The sequence below is a fragment of the Xyrauchen texanus genome, chromosome 33 (assembly GCF_025860055.1).
Source record: "Xyrauchen texanus isolate HMW12.3.18 chromosome 33, RBS_HiC_50CHRs, whole genome shotgun sequence".
Classification (NCBI taxonomy): Eukaryota; Metazoa; Chordata; class Actinopteri; order Cypriniformes; family Catostomidae; genus Xyrauchen; species Xyrauchen texanus.
The window spans coordinates 5006625-5027921 of record NC_068308.1 but is presented as its reverse complement, the minus strand read 5'-3'; the positions used below and the strand labels follow the sequence as shown (position 1 = coordinate 5027921).

At 38.7% G+C, this 21297-nt stretch overlaps 1 protein-coding gene across 1 annotated transcript in view; it reads right to left on the bottom strand.

The window, feature by feature from the left end:
• Nucleotides 1-14894: 14894 nt before the first annotated feature.
• Nucleotides 14895-21297, bottom strand: part of stat5b (signal transducer and activator of transcription 5b) — a 106024-nt gene continuing 99621 nt past the window's right edge. Inside the window, exons 18-19 of the mRNA XM_052102937.1 lie at nt 20275-20382; nt 14895-20152 (exon numbers count right to left, since the gene is read on the bottom strand). Coding sequence (XP_051958897.1) covers nt 20029-20152; nt 20275-20382 — 232 coding nt within the window. The 3' untranslated portion in view covers nt 14895-20028. The remainder of the gene's footprint in view (nt 20153-20274; nt 20383-21297) is intronic.

Here is a 21297-nt window from a genome sequence, read left to right as displayed (position 1 = left end):
AGGACCATCTGTTGTTGCAGTTATAAACAGTAGTCTGACCTCGGGTGTGGTCCCTGAAATTTTGAAACATGCAGTGGTTCAACCTCTGATTAAAAAACCTGCTCTGGATCCGTCAGTTCTTGCTAATTTCAGGCCTATTTCCAAATTGCCCTTCCTTTCAAAATTCCTGGAGAAGATTGTGCACAGTCAATTATTGGTCTTTTTGGAAGAACATAATATACTAGAGGTTTTCCAGTCCGGCTTTAAAACCTTGCACAGCACAGAAACCGCTCTTTTAAAAGTTTTTAATGATATCTTTTTAGCGACTGACTCTGGCGACTGTGTTATCCTTGTGCTTTTGGATCTAACTGCTGCATTTGACACAGTGGATCATGAGATATTGATTTCAAGTTTAAGGCAGTGGGTGGGCATCAGTGGCATGGCACTGGAGTGGTTTAGGTCATATTTAGCGGATCGAACTTTTTGTGTCAACATAGGTGAATCTGTATCCTCCTCTGCTCCTCTCTTGTGTGGGGTCCCACAGGGCTCAGTCCTCGGCCCTCTACTTTTCTCTTTGTATTTGCTTCCACTTGGTTCCATACTTAGAAAGTACGGCATGTCATTCCACTGTTATGCAGATGACAGTCAGATTTATGTACCTTTTAAAAAGAAAAATGATAACTCTGTTGGACAACTACTCAATTGTCTCGATGACACAAAGGCCTGGATGGCTCTGAACTTTTTAAATTTTAATGATAAAAAAACAGAAGTGATGGTTTTTGGAGGCACCACTGGGACCCCGCCTGTAGATCTGGGCTCATTGGTACCCTATATTAAACCTAGCATTACAAACCTAGGAGTTAAAGTGGACCCTGAGCTTAAATTTGACAGTCAAATCAAAGCTGTTGTCAAATCAAGCTTCTTTCATTTGAGGCAGCTGGCCAAAATAAAGCCAATTCTGTCAAGACAACATTTTGAAACTGCAATCCACGCCTTTGTAACTACACGGCTGGACTATTGTAATTAGCTATATGTGCGGGTTAGTGGGTCCTCCATCACCCGTCTCCAGGTGATACAAAATGCAGCAGCACGTCTTTTAACAGGCACACGTAAACATGAGCACATTTCCCCTATTTTAGCTTCATTACATTGGCTGCCTATTCAATTTAGGATCCATTTCAAAATTTTGTTATTTGCTTTTAAATCATTAAATGGTCTTGCCCCGCCATACCTCTCTGAGCTTCTACACTCTTATAAACCCGTCCGCGCTCTCAGGTCAGATGATCAGCTGCTCCTGACTGTGCCTAAAACTAAGCGTAAGCTCAGAGGGGCCCGTGCCTTTGCTGTGTCTGCACCTAGACTTTGGAATGATCTGCCTTTGCATGTTAAGCAGGCCTCTTCTTTATCTGTTTTTAAAACCCTTCTTAAAACCCATCTTTTCTCTATGGCTTTTGACACCTTGTAAGATGTCGACTTTATTTACTTGATTGTATTTGTTACTTTGTTTTTATTGTATGCTTATTAATTGTACATATGTTTATGTATATTTTTCTGTACAGCACTTTGGTCAACTTTGGTTGTTGTAAAGTGCTTAACAAATAAAGTTGGTATGATTCAGTAAGTCGTGAGCCAGTACATTATTATGTAGCTGCATTAAGCGTGCGCACTCGAGGGACAAGCGCCCCCGTGACAATGTGTGTATCAGCCGGATATAGTTCAAGTCTCTCCCCCTCAGATTGGGACATTCGCGCAACTAAGAGGCGCTGACCGCACAGACAAATGCCTGTTTCTGATTTTGTTGTTATTTACATGATCTGCTTCCATATTAGTTGAACTTTAATAAAGCTATAACGCATTAAATATAACTATATTTAATATGTAACGTCTGGGTATTTCCTTTTAAAGACGCTCGACACGCAAGTTTTGCTTCCACTTATTCCACAACGAGAGTGCGTCTGTATTTACTTACTTTGTATTTTTGCATTATAATTCCCTCATACTTTGCGATCTACATCACCTGAAGCTGTTTGGAAAGTTGAGTGCATCTGGACTGTGAGCTGTGTAATTATTCAAGTCAGGTGCGAGCTGCAGTGCTGCTCTCATCAGTAGAGTTTAATGTGATCTCATGTTACATTAAATTAGATCAAACGACTATTCGACAATGAAAATGTTTGTTGACAATTTGTCGTACTTATTTATTTTAAAAGTATTACATTTTTTGGCTATTCGGGACAAGACTTTGAGTCAGGAGACAAAGCAGGGAAGCTTTTGGCTATATATATATATATATAAAGCATAGATAGTCTTTTTCTACCATACCCTTAGTGAAATCTGCTGGTGGTAAAATATTTACTTCGTCCAATGATATTAATAATGATTTTAAAGAAATCTTGATCTCTATAGTACCATGTCTTCGTCTACTGATAAAGATATTAGAAACTTTGTGGAACCATTAGAACTCCCTAAACGGATGACTGTGCAAAAAAATTCTCTTGATTCTGAGATAACTTTGAAGGAGCTCGGCAAGCTCAGGGGCCAGATGGCTTTGCCGCTGAGTTTTTTACATCTTATGCTACAGAACTGACTCCACATTTGTTCGAAGTTTATACGGAATCATTAAAGAATAGAAAGCTTACGCCAACCATGACACAAGCCCGGATCAGTCTGATTCTTAAAAAGGACAAATATCCAAGCGAGTGTAAGAGTCCAATTTCCCTGATCCTGCTAGATGTAAAAATATTGTCAAAAGTTCTGGCTAACCAATAACGTTATGACATCTCTTATATATATTGATCAGGTTGGGTTTCTTCAAGGCTGTAGCTCTTCTGATAACATTGGGCATTTCATCAATATCATGTGGTCAGTGGCGAATGATCAGACAGTTGCTGCCATCTCACTTGATGCCGAAAAAGCGTTTCATATGGTAGAATGGGATTATCTTTTTAAGATTTTGGAAATATACGGGTTAGGGAATACTACTATTGGATGGATTGTTATTATTTGAATTAATATAGATACCTGGTAGTGGCGGTACAAACAAATGAATTAATTTCAGGTTATTTTACTCTGGATAGGGGTACCCTGCGAGGTTGCCCTCATTCCCCATTATTGTTGCCCTGGAACCATCAGCAGCCATGATAATAAGGGAAGATGATTTTCCAGAGGTGATGGCGGGAGCTATGGAGCATAAGATTTTGCTTTATGCAGATTATATTTTATTATTTGTCTCTGACCCCATTAGATGGATGCCTTGAATTATTAATTCCTTTTCTAAGAGTCAATTGGTCTAAATCTGAAGCTTTATCTCTGACAGCAAACTGCCCGGCTTTTCAGCCAGGCACCATCCAGTGGCCCAAACAGGGCATTAAGGATTAGGGCATTTTGTTCCCAGAAAATGTGTCTGATTTAGTTAAGAGTAGAGTTTTTTTGAGCTATGTGGGCTGGTGGGCTTCATTACATTTATCTATGATTGGGAAGGTTTATGTAATTAAAATAAATTGTATTGCAAAATATAACTACATGCTACATGCTAATTCTGACATTTATATAAATACCGTCTCGAGCATATGGCTGAGCACCAAATTCTGTATTAATAAATCTCCTTTCTGCTGGTCAGAGTGGATTGTGAGGGGGGTTGTGATTTTTGTGTGTGTATATTCTTATATGTGACCAGAGGGGTTTTGTCGAGTGTTAATGTCGAGCCCTGATACGTAATCTTCACCTGTCGCTGTCCGCTGGGTTATCGGTGTATAGAGGAGCTGCCTGAGCCCCGCCTCCGACACAGAGGGAAGACATGTGTCTTCAGTGTGACTAAAATATTGGTGACATTAATTCTTATGTAAACAAACACACATGCATACACAATGGGCAATATCGAGGTCAGCAAAAATGATCAATGTCATGTCCATATATCGTATAAGTTGGTAACGTAATTATCGTGACTTGCCTAGTTAACAGTGTATATTTATTTTCTAATGGTATAATCTTGTAATTTCTCTCTCTCTCTCTCTCTCTCTCTCTCTCTCTCTGCAAAATAAAATCCCAAAATTATTTTGGCTACATAGTACAGCCATTTTTGTGGTGTTGGATGGAGGGGGACAGAATGGACTTTCATTTCTTTATATGGATAGAATTAAAAAAATATATTTTTTTATCCCCCTTTTCCCCAATTTGGAATGCCCAATTCCCACTACTTAGTAGGTCCTCATGGTGGTGCGGTTACTCACCTCAATCTGGGTGGCGGAGGACAAGTCTCAATTGCCTCCGCTTCTGAGACAATTGAGACTTGTCCTCCACTGTGCATGACACCGCAGAGATTCACAGCATGGGAGGCTCATGCTATTCTCTGCGGTTACCCCATGTGACTTTACCCTCCCTAGCAACCATGCCAATTTGGTTGCTTAGGAGTCACTCAGCCACTGACGTGCGGTCTGGGTAGGCAAACTAGGCACTGCCTACCCTGCCAAAATTCAAAAATAAAATGTTTATTAAATAATAAACTTGTATTTGTATTTTTACTTTTTATTCTTGTGATTTATATATGCAATATGTGTGTTATTCCAATTGTTTAGACGTTATGATGACAAATGTAGCAGTTACGCATAATCAACTAAAAACATATGGTAGAATAAGCAGTGCTTTTACGGTCCATTCATTGCAGGCGACAAGCGGAAAACCCATGTTGCGCATCGCACTTCGATCCTGTATTCTTTAACATGTACGGCAAAAAGCACAAATCTGCTGTGCCTTTTGACGTAAATATGTTATGCCCGTAATCATCTCCGTTACGTTATCAGACATGGACCAATTAAAATCGAGATATTCCTAGACATTTGCGTAGCTAACGTCATTACACCACAGCTAAGCGTACATGCCTAATCCCGCCAAATTCAAAATCAAAATGACAGCACCGGCCGTAATCACGAATTAAGAAATTTTATAACCAAATATGAGTTAATTGCAAGAGGGAGGTCTACGCCAGCCTTAGATGGACTAGCACAGCAAAAGGGCCCAAAAATGATCCGATCATTTCAAACTGATTGGTATGTAAGAAAAGATTGGCTATGTGGCTGTGCTAACAATCAGCGGCTGTACTGCTATCCCTGCCTGCTTTTTTCAACCAGTCAGACTATTTGGACTTCAGCAGGATATTGTGATTTGAACAACCTGCCAGCAGCTTTAACCAAGCATGAAAAGTCGTCAGCTCACATCCAGTGTCAAATTACACTGAAAACCTTTGGAAAATCTCGGATCAACCTTGCACTTGACGAGCAAAGGAAGCTGAATATAACCTACCACAATGAAAAGGTAAAGGAAAACCGAGAGGTTTTGAAGGATCTGATAAATGCGTAACATTCACTGTTTACGCGCTTGTGTGTGTGTGTGTGCGTGTGTGTGTGAGAGAGAGAGAGTACACGATATACATCCTGATTTGTACATTTCTTGATATGCTGCGCTTGTGCGTAACGTTCACTGTTTACGCGCTTGTGTGTGTGTGTGAAAGAGAGAGAGAGAGGGTACACGATATACATCCTGATTTGTACATTTCTTGATATGCTGCGCTTGTGCGTAACGTTCACTGTTTACGCGCTTGTGTGTGCGTGAGAGAGAGAGAGAGAGAGAGTACACGATATACATCCTGATTTGCACATTTCTTGATATGCCGCACTTGTGCGTAACGTTCACTGTTATTACGTATAGCTTAAACAATAAATCAGGTAATCTGGCTTTCATAACTCAGTGCCTAGCCTCTTTAAGACATCACCGCACGTCACTGCACTCAGCACACCCTGGATTCGAACTTGCGACCAGGGGTGGTAGGCCCCCCTTATATGGATAGAATTTAAGTCATATTACTTAACACAAACTATGAGACAGGTTATTGTTACTCTAAACAGTGATGTCCCTGCTATCACTCCTACCTACATTTATGCCTATTAATAGACACATACCTCTGTAGGAGTGATTTGCACAAGAAGACGGACATACAAGCGCCATTAATCACATCATTAACAACTAGTTGTTCAGGTCTGTTCCGTACACTACATGGAATTTCTGAAAATGTGGATATCACTAACTGAATTGTTCGGGAGTTAATTCAGTTGTAGAATGCAGTTGTCACTCCCATATTTGATCGAACTGTGTGTGTACAGAACAGGATCAAGCACTAAAAGGTGATCTGTCAACCAAATTTAGTTGCAGTGTGTAGGTACTGTGGCCAAATGGCACTTTTCCACTACACGTTACGGTTCGACTCGACTCGCCTCAACTCTACTCGCTTTACTTTTCCGAGCTTGCATTTCCACTGCAGTTTAGTGCCCCTCAACGTGGGTGGGATTATAGGATTATGATCATTATAGTTGCGCCGCCTCTACTGCCGTGACATCATCTTAAACACAACACAAACTGACCAAAACAATAACACAACTGCTAGCTGTCAGCTACTAGCTGATTGTGCTGCATAAAGCAGATGTTGCATGGTGATTTTACACAAGTGTAACAGTTTAATTGGCCTGGTTGTTTTAGAAGCAAGCTTCCAGTAGCTGGTTAACTAAATAAAGTGAAGCTTTCAAGTAGAGTATAGAGTTAACATAACAAAATGTACCATCCTTCATCATGGCCTCCCATTGCTCACCGGTTTACAGCCATGGCCAAAAGTATTGGCAGTGACATAAATTTTGTTAGCTGCTTAAGTTTTTGTAGATTATTTTTTCACACGTTTATATGTTATACTGGAAAACAATGATAAGCGTTTCATAAATTTTAAAGGCTCTTATTGGCAAAAACACTCCATATATGCAAAGAGTCAATATTTACAGTGCTGGCCCTTGTTCTTCATAACCTCTGCAATTCACTGTGGCATGCTGGATATCAGCTTCTGGGCCAAATCCTGACTGATGGCGATCCATTCTTGCCTTATTAGTGCTCGGAGTTGATCACAAGTTGTGGGCTTCAGAGCCACTTCATTATTACTCTTGCCTTGTGACAAGGTGCTCCATCCTGCTGGAAAATGCACAGATCACCAAATTGCTCCTGGGTCGTTGGGAGAAGTTGCTCTTGCAGGACGTTTTGATACGATTCTTTATTCATGGCAGTATTTTTGGGCAGAATTGTTAGAGAGCCCACTCCCTTGGATGAAAATCAACCACACACATGGATAGTCTCAGGATGCTTCACTGTTGACACGACATAGGACTCATGGTAGCATTCACCTTTTCTTCTCCGGACTATCGATGTCCCAAAAAGTCGGAAAGGGGGCTTCATCAGATAAAATAATTTTGCACCACTCTTCTGCTGTCCGATCCTTGTACTTCCTACAGAATTTCAGTCTCTCCTTGATGTCTTTCTTTGAGAGAAGTGGCTTCTTTTCTGCCCTTCTTGACACCAGGCCATTGTCCAAAAGTCTTTGCCTCACTGTGGGTGCAGATGCACTCACACCAACCTGCTGCCAATTTTGAGCAAGCTCTGCATTGGTAGTGTCATGATTCCGTAGCTGACTCCTCAGGAGGAGATGGTCCTGATGGCTGCTGGACACTCTGGGATGTCCTGAAGCCTTTTTTACTGAAGTGGAACCTCTCTCCTTGAATCCGGTAAATGGTTCTTTTAGGTGCAATATTCTTTGCAGCCATTTCCTTGCATGTGAGGCCATTTTGATGCAAAGCAATGATGGCTGCATGTCTTTCTTTAGAGGTAACCATTGCTAACAACACAATGATTGGAAGCACTTCTTTCCTACATTTATAGCAATCAGTCTGCTCTTATAATCCAATCAGAATGATTTCACCTCACTAGTATTCGTTCACACTTTCCCAGGTGCTGCTGATATGATTAGTGGAATGATGTTAGCTTGTCATTTTGTGTCAGGGCCAAAAAACAACTAAATTTGGGTTTTTGTGATAAAGTTGCACACTCTGCACAATAATCTAGAAACAACTTGAATCAACACCACAACAACTGAAGCAGAAAACTTTGCGAAACACAAAAATTGATGTCACTGGCAATACTTTTATTGAGCATTCCTTAGAAAAGGAATGAATAATTCTGTGGAGGCAGGCCACAGCTTTAGATCGCATTTGGTCGAACCACTTCCGCTTTTCCTTGATGGTTCTGTAGTCACTTATTTTTTTTTTTACTTTTCCCTACACTGTTGGTAGGTCCGGTGGTAGTCATGAGAGACACTTCCTGAGAGACTTTTTCATTTCGCTCATCGCTAACGAGTGAACCGTCTGCACCCTGTTTATTGACAACGGTGTGGTTTTGCGCACAGCCATTTCTTTTTTCACAATTAGAAAGTTGCGTGAACAAATGATACTGTTATCGGCTTTGCTATCTTTAAAACTAAAACTAGGTGTTGATGTTGCATGTTGGAAATGCAGTGACGCTGGTAGTGATGATTCTCCCTGACCAATCAGTGATCTGCAGGATTTTGACCTCACATTTAATATCGGCTCAGCTCACTTGGAACCTCAGGGAGTAGGGAATTAGCAGGGAGTAATACACTGATGCCTCATGACCTTTTCCAAAGGCAATAATCACCACTCTCAGAGTATCTACCACTTTATGGGGGTGTATGCTACTCCCCAAAATAGTACAGAGCAGGTGGCACAGCTGGAAATACCTAAAGAACTGAGATCTGAGAATCCCAAAATGTTGAACCAAATTTTCAAAGGATCTCAACACTCCACTCTCATATAGGTAACTGAGTGTATTAACCTCCCGTATTAACCTCCCTCACAATCCACTCTGACCAGCAGAAAGGGGACTTATTAATACATAATTTTGGTTTCAGTATGTTCATATTCTCAATGCAACATTTAAATAAATGTCAGACTTAATGATAACGGACATATTTGTCCATACCGAGTGCAAATGCGAGATAACGGGGAGTAACTTAACTTCTGATTAGCTTGACAGTAAGGCTTTGCAAAGGCAAAACAGAGGCAAGAACTTCCTGTTCAATACAAAACCAGAGAGGGGCTCTCTCAGGAGGAAGCGACCAATGAGCCAATTGTCTGAGACCGAATGCATAATAATTAGGGCTGTCAATCGCTAAATTTGTTTTAATCTAATTAATTACATGGTGTTCCGATTAATTCATCACGATTAATCACATTTACAAATATTTGCTGAGAAAGCCCCTCATATAAAAATAATTCAATATATAATGATGAAATAATGATACATAGTTATCTTTAAACATTAAAAATTATATATATATATATATATATATATATATATATATATATATATATATATATATATATATATATATATATATATATATATATATATATATGCTTCAGGAATTCTGATGATTCTGGACATTATTCTGTTGGATACGGTTCTGCAAGTCCTCCAATTTCTCCCAGATGCGCTCCAAATCCACCTTGGTTGCTAGTGGATTAGCAGCTAGTCCTTCTCCGATGACTCCAGATAATCCCCTCACTTCTCCGGCCAGATCTGCTCCCTAGCTCGAGGCCTTCAGAGGGGTGTAATCTTGAGCACATAAGTGTCTTTTAATGTCTCCAGAGCCCGAGAATTTAGAATTCTTTGACAGTGTCCTCCTAGAGTGTTTTGAATCTACCGGTTTATATAATTAAAAGTGTTAAAACTAGTCAAGTGCGCAGAGCTTGCCGTTCACATGCCCGAACCTTGCATGGTGTCACGTGACCTCAACAAACAGAGCCTTAATGTAAACAGTCAATACAACAGTTTCTATATAATCCAAAACAACTTTTTGTATCTGTGGAAAGATTAAATAATTGATATATGGTTAAGAAAGGATATTAAAGTGAGAGTTTGCAATGAGCAATTCCCTCTAACGCTCCTCCTCCTCATCATCATCCTCCTCTTCTTCCTTCCTCCTAGTCTGTTTGTAGCCTTACTGCAAAATGGCAATAAGGCTACAAGTACACAGTGCCTTGGACTCTAACCAGATGATTATATCGACAGGTTTGTGAGTAGTTCATTACTGATGTCCATCATTTTAATCCTGTTCTCTGTGCATCTGTTCACACATGTATTTCTAGCATCACATTCTCTTAATTAATCTCTACGAAGTCGATACATCTAAAACCCTGTCTTACCAAAGCTATCATTATTTCTGTAAATAAGTTTGTGAATAGTAAATAAAATTTCAGTGCCTCAACAAAGTTGCATAAAATTTTCATGTTTGTGATTATTTCTGCATTATTTTCATGTTGAGAAGACAAACTCCTGGACATATTGGCCAAAGTTTCAGCACATTTGGACCGGACAGCTCCCATAACGAAGCACTTAAGTTTTACTTAATTACGAGCAATCTACATGCTGGTTTGGGAAACATGTTACTCCATCGTTAAAAAAACAAACAAACTACATTAAATGATTGTAAAAGCTTATGTGACAACCTTATTGGGAAACCCAGCCTACGTTCATAAATTAACGTGAGCTTTGAATCACATTAAGTGCAAATTTAGCATATTTTTCTCCCATCTTTCACATTTTATCAGAGAGAAAGGGATATTTAATACATTTTAATAATATATTTTGATCATTGTAAAGCCATTACTTTATTTCATAGAATACAAAATGTCGGAAAAAATCACATGGCAGTCTATTCTAAACTAAATCAATAGTTGTGCATGTGACGGGAATGATAGATCTACACTTATATGATATATTTAAGCAATATCACACTAGCAAGAGTGCGATATGGCCGCAGGCCGAGTGCTGTAGGTAAACACAATGATTTAGGGCCATATAGCACGATTGTGAGTGTGATATTTTTAATGAAAAAGTATGTTTTTCCTAATATTTTAAAATTGAGTAGTCATAAAAATGCCATTGCTGGTTCAAACCAAATGATGTGTCGAAGCCTTTGTTAGTAATTAAAAAAAAGTCACTTCAGAAATGGTATTATGGCTTGTGCTGTTTCTAACAAGTTATTGGATAAACAAGGATGTATGTGTGTGTGGGTGAGAGAGCGAGAGAGATGGAGCATGCGCGATCACCTGTTGCCACTCCCAAGCAGAGATTCTGTCAGCTTTCTGAAGATCAGCTTTCTCAGTGTAAAAATAGCATCCAAGCGGGGATATTTCTCCCTATTTCGTGGTAGCCAGTGTGCAAGAGACAATCACTATAGAAGCTGCATTGTCCTCCGCCATTTTAAATGGCACCCATCGTGTAATTAATCAGTCTGTTGTGTCTCTCAGCTGTGATGAGCCATAATGCTGAAGTTGTTAGTTTAAAGCCTTTTAAAGCTATTTCCTAGCTTTAGTAGTAGTAGTAATACAAGCAATCACGAAGAGCTGATTATGTAAACACTAGCTGATGCAAATTCACTTCACGTCACCTCACTGGCTAATATTACACACATAAATTATCTTTTGCCACCACCTTCTGGCTAACATATGTAGTGTAAAAAAAACAAAAGACAAACAGAAGCTATCAACACATATGCACTGCTCTTACACTTTTTAGAATGGTATGAACACAAGCGGTGTGATACACACACAGTGAAGCATCGGAGTTCTGATCGTGTAAGACATGGGGGGTCTCTCGTCCAATCAACTTCGAGGACTGGAACTAACTGTTGGATATAATACAGTATAACATTGTTTGCCTTCTTACAAAAGCACAGTCTAACTATAATGGCAAAAGAAATTAAAAAGTTCTTATTAAATTTATTTCTTAACAGGAGATATGTGAAAGTTTAAATGTAATAAGGCCTAAATAAATACTTAAAACATGGCTAACAACGGAGATTAGAGTGAGTGTGAAATTAGCAATTCCCCCTCTCTCTTCATGTTGAGAAGACAAACACCTGGACATATCTGACCAAAGATTCAGCACCTTTGGCCAGACAGCTCCTATAACAAAGCACATAAATTCAAATTTATAATGAGTGATCTAACAATTAACAAGCATGATAATTGTAAAAGTTGTGACATTATTAGAAACCCAGCCCTGGTACCTTAATAGTCCTGGTGTACCATATACAATAGTGACACCAGAATAGAAATATTACCAAAAATCATAAATTAATATATTGTTTCTCCCTCACATGGCCTGAACTGTGTTCTTGCTCATTGTATTTTCAGATTTTTTGTTGCCACGGATACACAAGTGCCAGCTTTAAAGGTCACATACAGAGGTTGCACTTCAAATATCTGATCGACTGAGAATTTGCAGCAGGCTTTATTTAAAAAATAAAATAAATAAATAAAAAACCTGTAGGGTAGAAACAAGATCCCAAAAAAAACAGGCAGGAATTAGGTTGACGGGGCTGGGGAAGGGAAGCCTCACGGACCAGGCTCAGCACAAGAATCTCCAGCAGTACAGACAGACAGACAGAGGCTGATTAAATAGGGAAGGAAGGTGAATCTGATAACTAATAACAAGGCAAACGAGGGGGCGGGGTTTCACTTAAGACAGCGCAGATACGACTGCACATGGCAATGAAAAGCCAAAGCCATGTGCACTCAACATGAATGTCAGGACCAATTGATGTGGTAGGACCCTGACACGAGTGCACATGGCAATGAGCAAACCCACAAATCACTAAAAGATGCACAATGTGTGTAAGGATCCAGCCATTAAAAACAAGACAGACAGAAGTGGCAGGATCCTGACACTACTCACCCCCCAAAGGGACACCAATTGGCATCTCAAAAGGGGAACATCAAACACTAGACAGGACCAACAAAAGACACACAGACTGGGACAAAACAGACACCAGGGCGGGGCAAAGCAGAGGAGGGTGGCAAGCAGGAGGGTAGAAGGATATAGAAGGCACCAGGGGTGTGCAGGCTATACCAACCAAGGGGGAGGCTTCAAGACGGGAATAGGGTCAGGCGGCTAGGGAGAAGGGTCCAGGAATGGAGCTGGGTCCTGTGGCTGGAGAGGAGGCTCTACAAAGGGGGCAAGGTCTGGTGGCGAGTTAAAGTCAGGAAGTCTCAGGACGGGGATGAGGTCAGGAAGCTCCGGGACAGTGGCCACTACGGAGAGTACTATGTTGGTTGTAGGCACCTCCTGGTGGACAGCGGCAGGCTCGGCCACCTCCTGGCAGTCAACAGCCTCATGGCGGTCAGCAGCGGGCGCAATTAGTTCAGACGCGAAGTTTCAATATTTTCCAAATTATCAATATGTAGACGAAGCCAAATCCAGGATGTTTCATGTCAATTTTGAAATCCCGGCCGGACACTTCTTTTCAGGTAAGAAAAAGAATATATGTCTGGGGAAAAAGAGGAAGTATGGTCACCCTAAATTATGAAACATTCTATTCAGCTTTAGCCTCTAAAGTCATTTAACAGTATTATCATTAAACCTATCCTCTCACACATTTTCATGTGCACAAGCCGTTTTCTCTATCCCCTTGCTCCTGCTGACCATACCTATATAAGCCTGTTATTTTGCCACACATTTATGTCATAATTATGTCTTTGGGGACCTGAACCAATTAGAGCCTGTAAAGACACCCAAGATTGCAGAGATGGGGTTTGACGCTCACACTTGTCTTTTTGCTTTTTTTTTTTTATGTACCACATAGTAGAAGTAATTATTATTATTTTTTTTTAACCTTAAGCTTGAAGGCTTCCTGGAGTTTTTCTTTTGGAATTGGCAACAGACATAGTAGCATAGTAGCTACATAGACATAGTAGCTAAGGAGAAGTTTTGTTTAAGTCTAGTTTTCATTTAGCAATTAATACCATACAAAGTCTTGTAAACATAAAAAGCTATATCAATATTTGTTGTGACCACCTTTGCCTTCAAACAGCCCCAATTCACCTAGGCACACCTGGACAGTTTTTCTTGGTTGCTGGCAGATAGGATGTACCAAGCTTCTTGGAGAATTCACCACAGTTCTATCTATTTAGACTGTCTCAATTGCTTCTGTAATATGTAATCAGAGATATGTAATCTCATACTGACACTATGTTCAGTGGGAGGCTTTGTGGGGGCAATGCTATCTCTTGCAGAGCACCCCGTTCTTCTATTCTAATCTTTTCTATTTGCAAAAGTTATGCATCGGAGTCTAAAATGTATTTTTCCTATTGACACTCAAGCTGAAGATATGAGAATATCATAGAAACATGTACCTACAAATTTTGCACAGTACTGTATTTTTGTTCTATTAGATAAGTTTATTATGCTTCTGTCTTTATGGGTGGCATATCCTTTAGTGTCATGGCACTGAAACACACAAAACTCACTCCCATTAAATCTCCATAGCATTTCGTTGATTTCTGATTAAATCCCAATTAAAACAAATCTATTTTCACAGTAGGATTTTCACCTCCGTGAAGTTGGCACCCCATATAATTGAATTATTACCAAATCTATACCATTCGTTTGTATATTTGTATGTGCTGATTTGTGCTGCAAATTTACGTTTGTGCTGGTTCGTGTTTAAGATATTAAACATAATTTCTTTTGACAGTGTGACATCACTTTCTAACACATGTGGTCCAATTCACTTTTTCCCTTCATGTTTTTAAAAAACTTTTTTTTTTAGATAAGCTCTATATGGCTGTTTTCCAAGTTGACACTGTCACGTTTCTTTTTGTTGTTTGGTGTCATTCTATTGTCAAGCAACCTTGAGTTGTGGGACAGGGACTTGATATATAAAACATTATTCTCTTCCTTGAGTTAGTAGGCATATGGTTTTCTTTGTTTTTTTCATTTGGCAACATTCTTGTTCCCTATTCCTCTTTCTTGGTTTGTTCTTGTTTTGTGTTTATTGTAAATATGTAAATAGATTAAAGTGAAGATCTACTTTTGCTTCAAGACTTTGTTGAGGTTTGTTAAATATTGTTCTAGTTAACACTTTTCCAATTTGTTTACATTCAATTGCTTCCTTCTGGACTAATGGGGATGTAACTGTATAATGAAACAATAAAACACATGCATAACTTGTCAATATATTTGGTGTGATCTTTGAAGAATTCATTTTATCTTACAGAATAACATTTACAAAAATAATAATTTGTGTGCCCAAATACTTTTTGGGGCCACTGTATGAAAAAAAAAAAAAAAAAAAAAAGGGTCTGAAAAGTAGTTTTATTAAACGATTTATAAACCATTATTTCCATTTTTATCTCCCAACTAAAACAAACTTGAGCTAAAACTATAAACAAGAGCACATCTAACAGAAGAACCGAATGACAAGATACAGGAGTTAGATTGACAATATAGAATATAACAATGTTACACAAAATGAAAGTACAAATAATGTTCATAAAGCAGATTAAAACAAATAGAACAAAAAGATAGACTTAAAAAAACAAACCATCACACCAGGTTCAAATTAAAACATGTTATGGTTGCTCTGAAGACAACTCAAGCACAAAAAATCTGCATCGCAATAGCATTGTGATTATATACGTTTTAAAAGATATATTTCTTTAGACAGCATTATGGCAATGGTAGCTATATCGTCATATACGAGTATGTTTGTGTATGTATATACACGGATCAGCCACAATATTAAAACCACCTGCCTAACATCGTGTAGGTCCCCCTCGTGCCACCAAAACAGTTCAGACCCGTCGAGGCATGGACTCCACAAGACCTCTGAAGGTCTGTGGTATCTGGCTCCAAGATATTAACAGTAGATCCTTTAAGTCCTGTAAGTTATGAGGAGGGGCCTCCATGTTTTGGACTTGTTAGTTCAGCACATCCCATAGAAGCTCAATCAGATTAAAATCTAGGGAATTTGGAGGCCAAGTTAACACCTTGAACTCTTCGTCATGTTCCTCAAACCATTCCTAAAAAATTTTTGCAGTGTGGCAGGGCGCATTATCCTGCTGAAAGATGCCACTGCCATCAGGGAATACCGTTGCCGTGAAGAGGTGTACGTGGTCTGCAACAATATTTAGGTAGGTGGTATGTGTCAAAGTAATATCCACATGAATGCCAGGACCTAAGGTTTCCCAGCAGAACATTGCCCAGTGCATCACACCTTCTTCCCATGGTGCATCCTGCTGCCATCTCTTCCTCAGGTCAAGGATGCACATGCACCCAGCCATCCACACGATCTAAAAGAAAATGCATTTCATCAGACCAGGCCACCTTCTTCCATTTCTCCATTGTCCAATTCTGACGCCCATGTGCCCATTGTAGGCGCTTTCGGTAGTGGAGAGGGGTCTGCATGGACACTCTGACTCCGACACACTGCGTGGTCTGACACCTGGCCAGCATTAAGTTTTTTTCAGCAATCTGTGCTACAGTAGCTCTTCTGTGGGATCAGACCAGACGGGCTAGCCTTCGCTCCACACATGCATCAATGTGCCTTTGTCATCCATGACCCTATCGCCGGTTCACCGATTGTCCTTCATTGGACCTTTGGTAGGTACTAACCACTGCATACCTGGAACACTATACGAGACCTGCCATTTTGGAGATTGTGCTCTGAACCAGTAGTCTAGCCATCACAATTTGACCCTTGTCAAAGCAGCTCAGATCCTTACGCTTGCCCATTTTTCCTGCTTCCAACACATGAAATTCAAGAACTGACGGTTCATTACTTTCTGCCTAATATATACGAACCAGCTGAAAACGTTTCTATTTGGAGTACACTTTCAGTAACCTTTTTTATATATGCATTTCTGAAATGAAATAATTGTAAAGCGACCTTGAGCTTTGGGAAAGGCACTATATAAATAAAACGTCTTCTTGACAGGTACCATTGAGATAATAAATGTTATTCACATCACCTGTCGGTGGTTTTAATGTTGTGGCTAATCAGTGAAAATATATATATATATATATATATATATAATGTATGTGTGTGTGTGTCTATATAGTTACTTAAGACAACTCTTTAACATCTGTTTTTCCAGAGATCTATTTTTATGGAACTGTATTTTGACTGACATGAGGGATCAGAAGTGTTGGTAATGTATTAAATCACTGAGATAGCTGTTAAGAATTTTTTTTATATAAGTGCTCAAAAGTCAAACAAAAATTAAAATAATAATAATAAAAAAGGGCCTTAGGACATGAAGCATTATGGGTTTTTGGGGGGTTCATAAAGTGTGTGAGATTATGGCTCGGTCCAGATGATCTCAGTAGATTTATTTTCACATTTTCTGCAATGGGTATAATCTGCAGAATGGACTTAAACAAGGAAAAAAGAATGCTAAATCAGATTAGCTAAAATATTCAATAAACACAAAGATTCATGAAAGATTTGAAGATATCGTGTGGCCAAGATAAAGGCTCATGAGCTTTAAGACAACTCAACAGACTTGTGTTTTGACTTCTATCTTGTGAGCCCTATTGGTTGTAAAGATTTATAGCAAAAAAGATAAATAAATCTGATGGGATTTAACAATGCCAGACAATCTGCATACAAACATTAGACATTGGTAGAACTACTGGATTAACCTCAGTTGGTTAAATGTACAGGTAGACTGCTCATGTGAAATTAGATGCATCGCCTTTCAAGTGAACGCAATACAGAACATGCCAAATCGCATTAAAATGAATCCCTAGATATGAGAGAAAACAAAAGGCTCTTTATGACTAACATGATTAACTGTTTGTAATTAAAAGTAGCTCCTAGCATTAGTACAGAAACTGAGGTGTGAATGTAAGTGGAGGTCATGTGTTAAATATGATGAATCTAGACATTGCACAATCAACACAAAGACATGGGCAACCTGCAGTCAAAATTCTTGAGCAGAACTGAAACAAAGATTTTATAAGCACATTTCAGCTCTGTTTGTCCATACAATGCAAGTAAACAGGTGCCATCAGACTGCTGGCTGTTTGACATTCCAAAAGACATATTAAGGCAGCATAAAAGTAATCCACATGTCTCCAGTCGATCAATTAAAATAAAAAATGTATATGTTTAAATGAAATAAATAAATCGATATTAATTGTTTTATTTTTAACTTTAAATAGTTACTATTCAAAGTACGCGCATCCGACTTCTCGTGTGAATATACCATTGCACGACAGATCCGTGATGCGTTAACTGCTAGCAGGAAGTGTTTTTTTTTTTAAGTTAATAAAATTATAATTTTTTTTTTTTTTACATTAACTTTGGGTGAGTTGGGTGGATTACTTTTATGCTGCCTAAATATGCCTTTTGGAATGTCAAACAGCCAGCAGTCTGATGGCACCTGTTTACTTGCATTGTATGGATTACATTTTTTGAGTTAACTATTCCTTTAAATACAAGTTAAGCTCAATCGACAACATCTGTGGCATCATATTGATTATCACAAAAATGTCATTTGATTGTCCCTCCTTTAAAAAAAAAAAAAGCACTTACAATGGAAGTGAATTGGGACCAATCCGTAAATGTAAAAATACTCACCATTTCAAAAGAATAGCCACAAGACATTTAGTTTTAGTGTGATAAAATCACTTACCAACCTTTTCTGACTAAAGTTATAGCCAATTCTACATCTTTGTTACCATGACAACGTAATGTCAACAAACCCTCCTTGTTTCCGACAGGCTTCCGAGGCAACACTACATCATATTGTTGCTAGGATACCAGCATTCATTCAGTCCAGCTGAGCCACAAAAGTCTATTCATCTAGGAAAAAAATCAAGAGAGTTTTGGCGATAACCAAGCATATATGTAATAACTACAATACTACTTTCTTGCTAGAAATGGTATCAAAAGTTGGGAAAAGTGGATAAAACTAACATTTATACACAAACTGACTATCAACTGCCTCTTTGGCTGCCATTTTTTCTTCAGTTCAACCAATGTGGATCCATATGCACAGGACTGTGGGATTTTATAGGCAGTGAAGGATAAATCTATCCTGCCTTCAAAAATTTATCAGATGAAGGTTTCTTAGTAGACAGGATGTGACGTGAACACTGGATCCAAACGTTCCTTCATCCCTTCCTACAGTACTTCTGTATACAGCCTCCGAAGGCAGCAATATCTGCTTTGGATGCAGCATGTAAGTGACTCACTGTAACCTAAATATTTGCTGTTTTTAAAGAAACTGTTCTAAATAATTTTTATGGTAATCAACATTATCCTACAAATGCTGTTGATTGAGTTGAACTTGTATTGAACCCTGAATATTCCTTTAAGTACATTCTATTCTAGCCCTTAATTCAAGGGTTGAGTTTAAACAACACATTGCTAACATCTGTTTACAATATAGATATTTGTTTACTCATACACAGCAACTGTAATTGTATAAGAAACAGCTTTTTTATTTTGTGTACTACCCAAGCCAAATAAATACATAAGAAAATCGAAAATCTAGTATTCGTGTGAGCTGTTTCACTTTTGAACATGTACACTGCCGTCAGTTTAAGACAAAGTCTTTCTAGAAAGAAGGTCCACTGGCGGCCATCTTTGGAATGCTACCGGGAAGCTATTTCCAGTTATGAAAGTGCAGCTCTTATTGACTTGAATTGGGAAAGACCGAAATCTCCAAAATGGATGGTCAATATTATATCTAAAACAAGCAGTAATATCTGACAACACTGGAATCATAAAATATGCTTCTTTACATCATATTACCCTAAAAAACTCAATTTTCCCGGCTTGTATAGCTAGCATTGACAGGCAATGTCTGTATCTAAAAGGTGATTGGCTCTTTTACCTATAAGGTGGAACTTCCTTTCTACATCCATTGACTGTTCCAATTTTCCCATTCATTTGAATAGAAGTGGCCCATCTCTGCTACATAGTCTCTGGTTTAAGACACTGCAGTGCATTCAAAACATTTGTTTAACTAATGTCCAACATATACATTTCTGACTTAACCAATGATGCGAGTTTGGGGTAGGACCACCTGTTTGTCTGACCAATGACGAGGCAGAAGTGTTGGGAAACCAACATTTAACAAGTAAGGCTACCAAGTTATTGATGCCTATCAATAATCTTTCCCTAATGTAAATTCTACTGTTGTTTACTAGTTAATGAGACGAAATCTGTCATATAAAATGCAGAGGCAATTACACATCCACTGATCGGCCTAACAAACATCACACAGAAACATTTCACATTTGTTAAGATAAAATCTGTAATGGAAAGCATGGAGTTCTTAATGTGGATAGGGTGAGAGATAGAGTTGTTAATGGTCATGACTGTTGTCCACTCCACTGGGTTTCCATGGGCTGCCGGAGGAACTCCTCCACCTGTCGGGCCATGTCCATAGTCTCATCCAGATCAAACTCTCCCTCCGCGTCCAACATAGAGTCATTCCTTCACACAAACAAAGACACGGATCATGCGGTGGTTTTGTTATCACCAGGATTGACATTCATAAAAAATAATTTAAAAAAAGATAAGAAAAACGCAAATAGTAGATGTTCATTAGAACTTACATGGACGGATAGATTGTGAAGCTGTGCTGTTGACTGACAGTGGGTGACGCTGTGTGCTCCATGATTGAGGAATTCCCAGGAGACGGTTCGGGATTGGGCGAAGAGAACCTGAGAAGGAACAAAATGTGGGCATTGGTGAAATTCAATGCAGGTCACTGATTTATTATAGGTTTGAGCCTGAGACAGCTTTTACCAACATCTTAGAATTTATTGGGCCTCATTCATGAAACACGAGTAGAACTAATTTTTGCGTAACTCGTTCTTAAAGCTAGTTTGATGTCAATTTTCAGATTCATGAAAATCTTTTGTAGTTTCAAAACGGTATATGAATGAAATTTATACCTGATAAAAGATAAATAGAAGATACAAATAAACAAAAAATAATATAGCATGATGCGTGATGTGAAAAAAAGGTTATTTTATACTTAGAAAACATTTTTGCATGTATATTTTTGCAGTCCAAACAACAGAAGTCCAATTTTACATGTTTGTACTGTATATTAACATCACAAATTGATATTTTGCATATGTTAGGTAATTCCATGAAAATGTCAACCACATCATGGAGAAATAAAAAGTTTAGTACAAAATGCCCTTTTAAGTTCTATAGTGGTGTAATGGATAGTTGAAAATGCCTTCCAGACCGCTAGAGGACGCGGCTTGCTTACGTAATATTGACCAACGCACTAAATGTAGTGTATTATTTGTAAATGCAGCTTATCAAACTTTTGTTATCACTCAAGACTGACTTCCTGCGATTTCCATCTTAATCAATCATGTGAATGAGAAAGAATAAAAAATGTAATATTACGTTCTTTGGAGTGCAAACGCTTCTACATTATATCTGGAGGACATTATTAGATTTATAGTAAAACCAAGACTGAAAATCTCGCCAACAAGACTAAATCTCTGTATGGTTTCCAGATAGAGATGGTTCCGGTTGTTACAACACAATAGTGAGGAAGTAGTTGAATCCTTGAGCCAAATGGTTGCCCTGCATATAAGGGCCTTTACATCACCTGG